We start from the raw sequence: 14,020 nt of genomic DNA on the forward strand, positions 1-14,020 counted from the left end.
TATATATATATATATATATATATATATATAATATTTTAAGTTTTTGGATTGAAATATGGTGTCAAAGCATTTTAGAGATCCTAACATTTAGTTCATTGTTGTTGTCAAGTTCACCCGAACTCCCAATCAAGTGGTATCAGAGTTATGATACAACTTTGTGGGAAGCGGAAGATCCTAGTGTAAATTAAGTCTAATATTGTTGGTGACTCACACTTGAGGGAGATATTGTTGGAAGTCAAGTTTGAGTAGTTAGTCCTATATTGACTATGAATGAAAGAAATATTGAATATCTAATGTCTTAAAATTTTGATTGAGACGTAGTGTCAAATTCTTTTTAGGATCATGGACGTTTAAATGTTCAATAATTAGTCGGTGTATTAACAAGTTGCGAGTAATTGTGAATCTAAAATATATTTTTATCAAAAATGCATGTACTTTATTAATATCATATAATAAGCATATAAATGTAGGCCTCTTCTTATCCAAGTGTTAGAAAAAGATTCTTAACATTTTAGTGGTTGGCTCCATTGCACAAGATCAAGCACCCCCACCCCATGTGTATAAGGTCCCCATTTGAGTTTGTTTTATACTTTGGGAGTGCTTATATCTATGATATAGTGATTTTCTTTCGTTCCCACTCATGCAACTTTTATTTTATTTTTAATTTTTTTTTCATTAATCTTTTGCTTTCAATCCACATTAGCCTTATGTTATATCACAAGAGTACCAAAACCCATGTGATTGCCTGGCCACATTAAGGATCAAGCCTAAGAACTTGTGGGGCTACCCTTTAAAAACTTGTGTGCCACAAAGAAAAAATTGTGCCCTATTGCATGTTACTCCCTCGTGAGAATATCTTAATGGTCCTTAGTACCAAAACAAAACATTGATATGTAATTCTAGTAATTTAGCTTGTGAGCCATATTTAGCAAATTTGGTGCCCTTTCTCTCCACCTCTTCAAAAAGATATAAAATTCATACACTTAGTAGTATGTTATTTGAACATAAAAATAATCAATATCATGACATATATAATAACACACCACTTATAACTGTTAATGTGATTGAGATAGGAAAAACAATGATAACAAAATTAAATCGTATAAACACTCCTTATTAAAAAGAAACGGATGAAGTATACCTCAAACATCTAAGAATGCTATAAGATATGAATTGATTGGTAAAGTTGAAAAACTTTACAAATCACAATTAGTAGTTAATTTCTTCAAGAACATTTCAATGAATTACCCTAGTGAACATAAAATTGCAATGCATGAGAATATCAATCTAATCCTTTAATGTAGAATGATGATTAGCAAGCAACATTGTCTATGGATTGAGTTAGAGATGGTGAAGTCAACCGAAGGTTTAAACATACAAGAAAAATGTCAATTATTGATAGCTAAAAACCTTTAATAATTGATTATAATTGTAAATAACTAAATAAAATTGACACTTTTATGAGGACCTTGATTCTACCAATTAAAGTTGTAAAAGTTTGTGGAGGTCAAAAGCATCACATAATCAAACTATTCTTTTTTTTATTAACATTTGTGTAATTCCTTATATCCACAAATAATTGGTGGCTTTGTCATAGTTAGAGAACATTATTGTCATCCAACTAATATTTATCATACATCAATAATATATACCCTTAAAAGTAATTCAGTAAATTTTTTTTTCATTTTAAAAATTTATTGCAACATTAATTATTGTCTCATCAATAATATCCTTAAATATTTACTACATAGAAAGAAATCGGTAGATTAAGATAAAAATTATGATAAATATATAGTTATAAATATTATAAGAGAAAGACAAATAAATTTATAAAAAGTAACAAAATTTATTAAATTTTTTTTAATTCGTATAAATAATCTTACAAGACAATTAAAAAGAATCGAAAGAAGTATGATTAAATTAGCTTAATTAAGCAATTTTACCAATTTATGAAATACTTTGCATTGGCAAGAAATTAAAGTCCAGCTTGATATTAGAGTGTAATAAACTAATCATAATTTAAAAGGGCACCAATCGAATCAACATGAACCCCACTATTCTTCCACAATGGAAAAGAATCATAATGGAAGAGAAAATGAAATATTATGTTATTAATCAGATCTATTATGCTACAAAAGTAGTACATACATGATAAAAAGTTTGAATAAGATTAGTATATTATGTTTATATTAATTTGTCTAAGATTGCCAGCATGTGTGAGATACTTCCTAACCTACCTAATCACATGCTTTATAAGAAGAAATATTAGTATGTGTGTAATGTCACACTAATTGAACTACTAATTCACATAAGCACATAAAAATATAAAATGATTGTTGGATATAGTAAATTCATCAAATCCATCGAAGTTTGTGTTTGAATGAGTGTTCACATTCACATGTTCAGGTTGACTTGATCACCTCGTTATACTAAAAATATTTAAGGCCTCTTTTAAAACTCTGACTTACTGAATCTTTCTTGTTGAGTTGGTGGATAAATTAGTACTACAAAAAAAATGAATAATTTTTTTTTTTCAATTTATATATTAAAAAATACAATAATTATTTTATGTAATAAGATATTTTTTATTATTATTATTGATGTAAAATATAATAATATTTTATAAATTATATATATAAAAATAAATAAAGTCTAGTACAAAAAAATAATTAAAATTGAGTTGAAAAGTGTAAATAATGTTCATTTTAAATAATTTATTATACTGAAATGACATTAGTTGGGAGATAAATAAAATATTAATTAAAGATAAATGTTATCAACACTCTATTTCCAATCATTCTTATACTCACTTTTTTATAGGATGAAACTCATGTACATCTCATCACTTTATATGAGGCTTATTTTTAAAATGTGACTCATATTGATTTCATCCCATAGGAAAATTAATATTAAAGTGTTGTTATCATATTTCTACTATTAAATAGGAGTGTTCATATTCAAATCAATCCAAAATAAAATAGTAAATTAATTTAAAAATTAAAATATTAAATATTTTTTGGATGTTATTTTGTAAAAACTGCACAGATCGAATCGGATTTTGAATTTTTATTTTCAAAATTGAACCAAATCATATGAAAACAATTTGATACTTATTTATTTTTTTATTAATATGATATATTGCATTTATATATTTTTTTGATGATTTTTATCTTTTCTTAATAATATTGATTAGTTTATTTAATTTATAATTTTTCTATTTCATGTTTTTTAAACATAATTGATTATTATTATTCTTTAATTTTAAATTTTAGTAAATTACATGTTTTATTTTTATCAAATATACTATTTTACCATGTTTTTATGATATTAATATAATTTTTTACTATTATATTTTAGATATCCAAAAATTGATCCAAATTTAACCGTGAACCTACTAGAACATGTTGAGTGATATTGTACCAAGTGGACCTAGTGTAGAACCATTGAATCAAAGTTTAAAGTTATTATCCTATATCCAACGACTTTACAGTCGCAAGAATAACAAAGATTATCGAAATTCAAATTCTCTTTTCCTATAGAAATTCTAAATTCACACATTTAAGTCTTTATGAGATGTTATATCGAGATCAAATAGGTCAAAAAATTGTTTGTATTTTATAATTAAAAATATCAAATTTATATCTGAATCATTCTATCTTGATCGAACGACAACTAATCTTCTGATTATGTGAATGTGGAAATTCCGATTACAAAGAATGTGAGCTAAATTGTAAAGTGACACGACATAAAGGAAAAGAAGTGTATTCAATTGATCTAAAAGTAGAGAGTACTAAGATGTAAATTAAGTGTCAATTGAGATAGTATCATTTATAATGATTATTGCCGGTCAAATGCTCTTTAATATGTATAGTTGTTTAAGATAAGAACAATAATGAGAGACTTAATAGAAAGAAAAAGAAACGAAAATAGTTATTCTTTTTTTATCCGTCAATTTTGATATTGCCAAATTGGGCGTATTTTAGGTTGGGCTCTATAAATGAAAAATTGGATTCGATACTCATACTTTTATCTATACCGCATAATTCTTAAAAAATCTAATTTTTCTATCTATTAAACAATTTAGATTCATTTTTTACTCTACACATTAAAAATAAACATATCGAAAATTTCAAATTTAATTGAAATTTCTGATAAAAAAAAAAATTACATACCAAAAATTTTAATTTTAAAATTTGCAGTATCAAAAATAATTGAGAAAAAATTTTGAATTTCAAATAAGGGAGTAGGACTATAATTTTGATGGTAAGGGTAAAATTTTCAAATTAAAAATAGATTAATTGTTAAAGATTAGATTTTTGTTTTTATGCTCAGATGGGCTACCAAATGTGAGGCCCAATTGATTGCATTTTTCAATTTGGTCTAATTGGCTATGTGGAATCCATTTTCACATGGGCTTTGGGAAATTTGAAATAAAAATTTGGCATAACAGATAGGAGCACTTGCAAGCAACTTCAAACACAATTTGACAAGTTTAGCAAATAGACACTAAATACTTTTATGTACATCTCTTTAGTGATTTACATATTAGATGAATAAATAAAAATTCTTTACACTATTTATATAATCATTAAAACCTTTTTCATATGATTTAAACATAGTGAATATCTTTTAGAGATTCAAATCACTTCAATCCTTTCTCGTATTTCCTTTTCAATCATATTTAACAATTTTATCATAAGTATAACATATTTAAGAAGTAATATCATACATTTTTTTTACTAAAGTAATACAAGATAGTTAAATATAATTGAATGAGTTTATAAAAATATTTAATATGAGAGAATGCAAAAATACACCCATTAGTTTTTACGAAAGAATATTTTAATAATATGCAGTTTAGGTTGTATTCACCAACTTTTAGTTATAACTTAATAATACGCTTCTTCTAAAAAAAACACAGTGGACATAGTGGATGTGTCCTAACAAATGTCTGAGACCGTTTCTGATGTAAATCCATATGATTTTGTAAAAAATAATATTTTAGCAAGATACACATTCACGTGTATTAAACCAATTATATGCGGAAAGAAACAAATCTCAAATATCAATATATATATATATATATATATATATACGAGTTTCTCGCAAATTTGAGTCAATTCAACGTAAAATTTAGAGTTTATATAAAAAGTTTTATATAGTCGATAAATTGTGATTAATTATGTGAATGGCTTTATAAATAGTTATGACAAAAATAAAATATTATTAATGATTTAATAATTATGATTGATTGATATTGTCAAAAAAAATTACACTGAAAGTGCATATAAATTAAATTCTAAAATTTATAACTAAATATTATTTATCAAAAGTATTGGTGAAATAAAATTTATAATTTTTTGAATTTTTATTACTCATAATAGCGAACATTGAATATTTTTACAATAAAATATAAAAAAAAAATTAGTATAATGCCTATAAACAACAAAATAATATTTTTTTTCTTAAGAAATAATATTTTCTAAAATACAAAAGTCAACAAATAGTTATTTGATTAATAAAAATGTATCATTAATTTTTTGGTTTGTAGAGAAAATATATCAAAATCAATCAATTTGTGAATGTAAGATAGAAGTTTCATCTCTTTCTCTCTATATATTTTGATCTTGCTTCATTTGGAAAAAGTAACTAGTTGATCGTGAATGATCCTATAATGGAAAAGGAATGACCTAACTAATAGTTTTAGCAGATTAGCTAATAAATTGAATTTGAAGTGTTTGAGAGAATGTCATATGATATAAATTCAAACACTATTTAAAATATCATTTAACAAACTCTAAATTTGCAAAAAAAATGCCACAATCTTGTGGAAAACATATTTGTTACCAAACAATTCTAATTAGTTCATACATACAAAAATATATGTAAAAATTTATTTGATGTTAGGTTTTTTTATATATTAATACAATCATTAGTTTAGACAATTATGGTTTAGACAACTAGCTAGGGTTGCTGAAGGTCTGGTAAGCGAAGAAAACTGAACAAATCAGATATATTAATAATAGTTTAATAAAATCGAATTAAATTGTTATAAAGGTTGAGTACATTAGTTATTTATTTCGAAACCAAATTGCAATTACTCTTTACAAAAAACTGAATTATGTCTTTTCATATCGAATTAATTTTTATGGTAATTCAATTCGTAGCAAATTTTTATTACTGAATGATTTAAATTGAATTGAATATAAAAACTATTTAACAAAAATTATTATAAAGACAAATGTCAAACTACACCGAAAAGAATTAAAGTGTGGCATCTAAAAACAAGTGCCAACATATAAATATTATGGGTCGATTAATTAAATGTTTTTTTTTTGTTTGACAGCTCTAAAGACAAGTGCTAATGTCTCATAAATATTAATCAACAAAATAATCCAAACGTTATAAAACCTTTTAAAAGTAAAAGTAAAACATAGATATATGTTACCTCCGGTTTTATCCAGGGCCTAGTACTTTAGATGTGAAACTTGTGTTGTGCTACAGCTTAATTTAAAGCAGAGGCAAAAAGTGATTTTGTGGGCCATTTTAAAAAATATATTATTTTTAGTGAAAACTAGGGTCAAGGCCCATGTTATGTAAGTAAATAGTGACCCAATAGTACTGTGTGGTTTGATCCAAAACCAGGGCCTTCCAATTGGAATGAACCAATTGTAAACAATTATCTTTTTAAAAATGATATTGAAAAATAAAAAAATTAATATTAATTAAAATGATACTATTTATTACAAATTTTACAAATGTCTCCGAAGAGATTTAAACTTAATCGCTTAAAGAGATTTTAATTTTATTGCTAAGTGGTCGAGACTACTAATTTAATGATCAATTTTATTTTTTTCTTTTATCATTTCTGTTGTTATTTTAACTTTTTATAATACTGAAAATTTTAAATATAGAAAAATCAAATATATTAGTGTCACTTTTCCTTTTGATATTCAATTTTAAACGAGTATTAAATATCATTTGTTTCTATCAAAATATGAAACATACGTACTCTATTTCTTTTAAGGGTTTATGTAAGTTGATGTTAAAAAGTGTTGCACCCACATATATCAATAAAAATTGTCGATATCACCAAATACTAATATAGATTAGTTTTATTTCCGTGACTAGGTAGACGCTTAGAGAGATTAGACGAAGATTTAGTGTCGTTTATAATATAGATTTAGTCGGTGTTTATTAATTAGTGTCGTTTATAACATAGATTTAGTTGATGTTTATTAGTGTCGGTCTTAACATTTTTTTGATGTCGATGCTCATAATTATTTATTAACATCTAATTCATTTTGTAGCGATGTCTTTTCATACACGTTAGTAATTTTTTTTCTAAAATTGATTTATATTCTTTATATTCTTATGATTAAAAAGAAAAGAGGAGAAAATGAGTGTACTAATGACAAAAGTTACATTTCAACTGTAATTATGCATAATAGATATAGATAGAAAATTTTATGGTCTAACATACAAAATTCTTTATACCAATATTTCTATGGTTGTTCATATAAGAGAAATACCTAAGTTCTCTCTCAAATCCTTTTTTTCTTATTTTTCTTTTTTAATTTGAAATCTACTCATCCATGGTGTTAATGTTCCTCATGAAAATATGTTTGGACAATTAAGATTTCAACACTTGTTCAATCTTGGGACCCTTGTCATAGAATTTTTTACGGAATTCTCCAAATGACATTGATTTATATATTGGAGGAGAGATTTCATCTACCAATTCTTTTGCAGGTTCTATGATTTTTGAAAATGATGGATAGATGAAATATGCAATAGATGTTCGTGCACTTTTTGAATTTGTCACAACTCGATGCTCAGCTCCAAGAAGCTTTCCATTAGTGATTATCTGAAAGGATTAAAGTTTATTATGAAACTTAATAGAATTTTAAAAAATTCATTAAATTAAAATCATTCACAATTTCTCAAAAGATCAATAACACTTTATTCATAGCATTTTTTTCCTCTCTTTTTATGTAAGAAAATAGAGAATTTTTAGACACATTCTAAAAATTATATATATAGATTTAATTTATATGCACTGTTAGTGTAAAAAAATTTACATAGTTGACAAATTATATTCAATCATGTGGATCACTTTATAAGTAGTTATAACAAGAGTAAAAAACATAACTAATAATTTAACTAATGGTTGTAATTGATTGACAGTACTGATAATGTGTAAAATTAAATTTTATGTATTTTATGCATGTTACTTTAGATAAATAAATATACAATTGAAAAAAAAAGTAAATATTCTTCAAATGATTTGGTTTCTTGTTTAAAAGTAATATAACTTTTCAAAAACAAATATCAAAATGATGGTAATATGAGATAAATTCTATGTGAAATGTGAACAAAGAAAAAGGTTGAATTTGTAATGATTTTACCTGCAAGATTAAACCAATGTTAACAACAAAAGCATTGGGAATAGGCTCAACTGGAATCCATTGATCATCTTTGAGTACTTGAAGTCCATGTACCTCTTGATCTTGAAGTAGAATAGTGATAATATTTGGGTCTCTATGTTTGGCTAGGCCCAAAGTTAAACTTGGGTCAGGGCAAGGAGGGTAGTGATGAACTAGTATTACTGGATTTTCACTAAGTTCACCACAAAAATATCCTTTGTTAAGCCCTAACCCTTCACAAAGCATCTCCAAAATTTTAAGGCCCAATTTGTTCAATTCTTGTGTATATTTACCAACAACCTCACTGAAAAATTCCAAAACAAGGATTTGTTTAGTTGATGAGGTGAATTTGATTGATAGAATAGATTTTAAGAGAGTATACAAATTAATGTAAAAGGAGGACAAAATGCACTAGGATTATTTAATGTAATTTAAAGTTTCAAATAGATATTTTTAACTTTTTTTTAGATAAAAAATATTGTTTTTTTTAACCAATCATTTATCTTTTTAAATAATGATAACATCAAACCTTAGTGATTTTTTTTGGGTTCAAAACCATGAAAATGGTTTCTGGCCTTCTATTTTATATCCAATGTTTGTAGAGAAAACTAGTCAAATGATCAAAACACCTTTATTTTCCTGTCATTTAAACTTTCCCTTTTTAAGCATTAGTGTGATTTCTATAATTTGAATTCCACACGTTTTTCTAAGGTTGTGTTTTCTATTTTAGTTCAAATCTACATTTTTATTTTTTGTGTTTTTTTTTTTTTTTTTTATGTTTTAAACAAATATTTTCTCCCTCTCATATTACATGTGCCATTTGTAATATTTATATGATTCAAATTACATATCTCTTTATATTATCAATGAAATATTAATTATTTTTCTCACTAATATATATATATATTTATTTATTATTTATTGTATTTTTATTCATCGAATTATTCTACAAATATTTTAATAAATGAAACTTATTTTACAATTAAAATGAATCTAATTAATCATTTTAATTAAAAATTGTATACAACAAAAATGTGACACTTGTTAAGAAACATAAATAATATAAATTTAACTTATTATCTCTACTATAGGTTTTTTTTCTTTCTATTCTATCTTCATGTAGCAACAAAAACTAAGAGCCAATAGTATATGATTCCTTTTTTTTTTTTTTGTGACGATATAAGGGCGGCTATACTTAACTAAGTTATACTTTGGAAATATCATGCAAACCTTTTACTTGATGCAAGCTTTGAATTGAATCTCTTTGTTTAATGAATGACACAAACCTTTGAATTGAATCTCTTTATTTAATGAATGAAACAAAGCTTTGAATTGAATCTTTTTATTTAATGAATAAAACAAACTTTGAATTGAATCTTTGATCTAGAGTTTACGAACAATTAAAATTCATCATTGCCTTTCAAATATATGTTTTGTTGGGGTCGAATTCAATGCAAATTTGTAAAAATATATTTTTAAATTTTAATTAATCTTGTCTATTTATATAAAAAAAAATACTCCATGCATCCTTGTCATAAGTTTTCATTACCTTTTTAACATATATTAAAAAAAAGTAAATGGTGAATTTAATGTGTCCTATATTCTTTATATAAAATGAAAATTATGAAAATAAATGTTACCGATATTTAGGTGGTTTCTGAGGCCAATACTCCATGTATTCTCCTGATGGAGGACAAGGGTGTGTCAATGTGTCCTTCCAATATTGAATTGCATCTTTTCTATAATTCTCACTACTTGTATAGAGCTTGCAATTAATCCCATTTGGATCTTTAGAGCATTCATTTACCTTTTCCTTTGGAGCCATGGCATGGAATTCTTTAAAAATATTAAGTGCTTCATCCATTAAATCCTTGGAAACTCCATGGTTGACCACCTACACTTCATTTTTTTTTAGATTAGTCAATCTAGCATACAAATTAATTTTAGGTGAATTTTACAAGTAATAAACAAAACAAAACGAAAGAAATTAAATTATTTTATGTTGATCTCTTTGAGCTCTTGTGAAGTAAATAATATTGATTTTTTAAATCTAATCATAAAAAGGTGAAGATGCACTTGAAATTGATGTAACACCATTTTCAATATTGGTGAATTGATGTTCACCAAAAAAAAAGTATTGGTGAGTTGAACAAGTTAATAAATAGGTTGTTTTGATAAATTTTAGGTCTAAAACAAACTATGATTTGGTACATATCAATGTTAATAATAAAAAAAATCACAACCTTCTAAAATAATAAAATTCATAAATAATAAAATTAAATATATTTTTAATTCTCATAAAATTTCAAAATTTTATTTTTAGTTTTTTTATAAAAAAATTCTTTGACTTTTAATCTTTACAATATTTTATATCAACGGTTTTAATATATGATATTAAGTCTAATTCATATATACTTATAAAATAATATTTGACGAAAATATTTAATATATTATAAACATCTCTTCAAAACAATTTAAATTTTTTAACAATAGATAATTAAATATGTATTTTTAAGTACTAAAATCTCACAAATCAAAATAACAACTTAGAAGATAGAAATTAAGTAGCTATATTTCAATATATTTATATATAAAAAAAGTAGCTTAGAAGAAGAGGATTCTATATAGACAAAGAAAGTATGGAAATTAACCTGGAAAAAGCCATATTCTTGAGAGGCATTCAAAATGTGAATTATGGTATGAGCACGATCATGTCCTCCAAGATCAATCAAGGGTATTGCCCTACTTGAAGGACTTATGACCTTACCAGGTCTAGATTCTAATGGTTGAACATAAGAAGGTGGAACAGAGGAATTAACATTAGACCAAGTTGAGACAAGCCTTTGTTCCATTGTTTCCATGTTTTTGTTTCTCTAGAGAATTTGAGATTTACAAGTTAATTAACAACAATGTACTTTGAACAAAAATATATATATAAGAGTTTCCACATGGTGCTTGCGTCATTTTATAGTTATACATGTGGCGATGTGAACCATGCAGTTTCTTGTTGTTTTTGCCTTTTGTTGTTTTATGTTGTTACAACATAAATGATGTTGACATTTACAATAATAATAATATAGATAATAAATAATATTTTGCAGTAATTTTTTTCTAAATATACTTTGTTTACAACAATTTTTTCTGAATTAGTCGGTTTAATCGGTTAAATTTGTTTATTGAGTTTTTTTTATTGTATTATAGTTTGTTTGGTTGAACCGATAATAAATTTGTTGAATAAAGATTTTAGAATTTTATTATATTTATTTATTTTTATCTTTTTAATATTTATAAAATAATTATTTTTTTTAATCTAATTTAACTGTGGTTCAGCCGATTGAATCGCATAACTATTGATTAATATTGATTAATAGATTTCATTTGTTGGATCTCTATATGCTTTAGAAAACATTGGTTTACCTGGTAATATTTAATTCTTTTTTATATAAAAGAATTTGGAAATTCTTTAAATTTATTGAGTAATTAAAACATTAAATAATTTTTTTATAAAGGAGTAAGATATCAAAAGTTATTAGTCAAAAGTAATATCATTGATGTAAAATATCAACAATAAAAATCTTCACGCTATTACAAAGTTTAAGGATTTATTGTCAATGATGTTATTGTGAAGTATGACTTACAAATGATGTTTTTGGAAAGGATTTTCATATAATTCTTGATTTTCATATCAAAACTACATCTATAGTATAGAAATACGAGAAATTAACTACAAACGCCATTGCAAACATATGATAAAAGCTTTTAATTTTTTTTGTTTTTGTTTTTTGAATTTAATCAGCTCCTTCCTTCAATATAAAAAAAAAAAAAAAAGAGATTAATTACCAAAAGAAAATGGTCTATGGAAAGCATGCACAATTAAATTATTATTTTTCATATTTTCTCAACATGTTACTATTAGTTAAAATTGACTTTAAGTAGAGTAATTTTCACACGCATCTCTCTCCATTGCAAGAAACATCCGTGAAAGAATATAGTAGTAAAGAAAATTATTTTGATTCAAATCAACTTATTATCATGAATTATTTTTCAAAGAATTAAGATTCGGAATCACAAAATTCAGCCTATGTATTACAATTGATGTGATTGATCATTTCTTGTAACTTGTTGGTAACATCAACCTAGTTGAACTATTTGTCCATTTATCTTTCTTAATTTTTGAATTAGTCAAAGATTAGGTTGAAACACATTTCTTTATATTTAAGTTTGAAGAACATAGATAAAATATTTATTAATTAATGAGTATTTAGTTTTAAATATTTATATTTTATTCTCGAATATTTCAATTGTAATAAAATATAAGTAAAAGTTGAATACTTATTCATTTATTAAGAAAATTAGAGTTTATTCACTTTTAATTTTGTTAATTTTATTTAAAAGTTAAGCTTCTTTACCTAAATCATCTCATCTCATTTAATTGTATAAAAAAATGGATATTTAATTTAAAAAAGTGAACATTAAATGAAAGATAATTTTTGTATACTATCATTAATGAGATAAAATAGTCAATTTTTTACTTATATTTTATTGTAATTATATGTATCAAATTTTACATATATTTTGTTATGGAAGAATTATACTATATATTAAATATTACATTAAAATTTTCAAAACTCTGTCTCCAAATAATTGGAGGGAGATAAAAATATCTTTTATAAGTATTCGTTTAATTTTGAAGTCTTTTTATCTTAATTGTAACACCATCCTTATTCTTAATTTTTGTTATAAGAAAAAGAAAAATCTCTCTCCAAATAAGGATGTAGTTGAACAAAAAACCATTAACTAGACATAAAAAAAATCAACATCAATAGTAATTTAAAAAGTGTCTTAACTAAACAAATTTTAATAAATCTCTATTCGACTATTCTATTTTTTTCCTTTAACAAGTGCTTTAAAATACGTACACTTGTTAGAATTTTTTATTTTGAAATAAAATTGAGAATATTTTTTATTCTACTAAATTGAGAAATTAAAACATTTTAAGTGAAACCATGATATCATGTTTTCCTAGTTTTGAAGCATGGTCACAATTGGTAGCCGGCAGCATATTTGTTCATAAATATTTTGTATCATTGTGCTTGTTTATTTCTCCTCTATATTAGATTTGGTCGACTCCAACATCATTGTCTTTCCTGCGTGTGCCAAAAACATGTATTGTCACTATTCAATTACACTGCTAGGTAATATCGATTCAATTATAAATTTTTGTGTATCAAATCTCTTACAAAAGTTGGATGGTGAAGCAACTATGTATGTCAAATTTTGAGGAGATAATTTTTCTTTCAGTTGATTTAATGGGTTGTTTAACGAACATGAAAAGAAGTAAAATAAAAATAACTAAATTTATTTAATATTTGGTAATTAATCTAATCACTATCATATCTCTTTATTAAAATTCTTATAATGCATATAAGTTGGACTAAAGATTAAAATAAAAAAAAATGAAATATAAAATTAACAATATAAATAATTAAAAAATATATGTAATAAAAATATAAAAGTAAGAGGGTTATAAATTAATTTAGAAAAAAATAATAATTGGCCTATGCAGGTCTCAAACCTGCGACCTTCGCGTTATT

The 14,020-nt window shown here is 24.4% G+C and overlaps 1 protein-coding gene across 1 annotated transcript; it reads right to left on the reverse strand.

Annotated features, from left to right (window-relative positions):
* Nucleotides 1-7,465: 7,465 nt before the first annotated feature.
* Nucleotides 7,466-11,321, reverse strand: LOC101509543 (hyoscyamine 6-dioxygenase-like). Its single transcript, XM_004507234.4, has 4 exons — nucleotides 11,078-11,321; nucleotides 10,067-10,320; nucleotides 8,409-8,730; nucleotides 7,466-7,867 (listed from the first exon to the last, which is right to left on the reverse strand). Exons 1-4 carry the CDS (start codon nucleotides 11,285-11,287, stop codon nucleotides 7,634-7,636), a joined length of 1,020 nt encoding a protein of 339 aa, XP_004507291.1. The 5' UTR covers nucleotides 11,288-11,321; the 3' UTR covers nucleotides 7,466-7,633.
* Between the last annotated feature and the right edge of the window lie 2,699 nt (nucleotides 11,322-14,020).

This window comes from Cicer arietinum, chromosome 2 (assembly GCF_000331145.2).
Source record: "Cicer arietinum cultivar CDC Frontier isolate Library 1 chromosome 2, Cicar.CDCFrontier_v2.0, whole genome shotgun sequence".
Lineage (NCBI taxonomy): Eukaryota > Viridiplantae > Streptophyta > Magnoliopsida > Fabales > Fabaceae > Cicer > Cicer arietinum.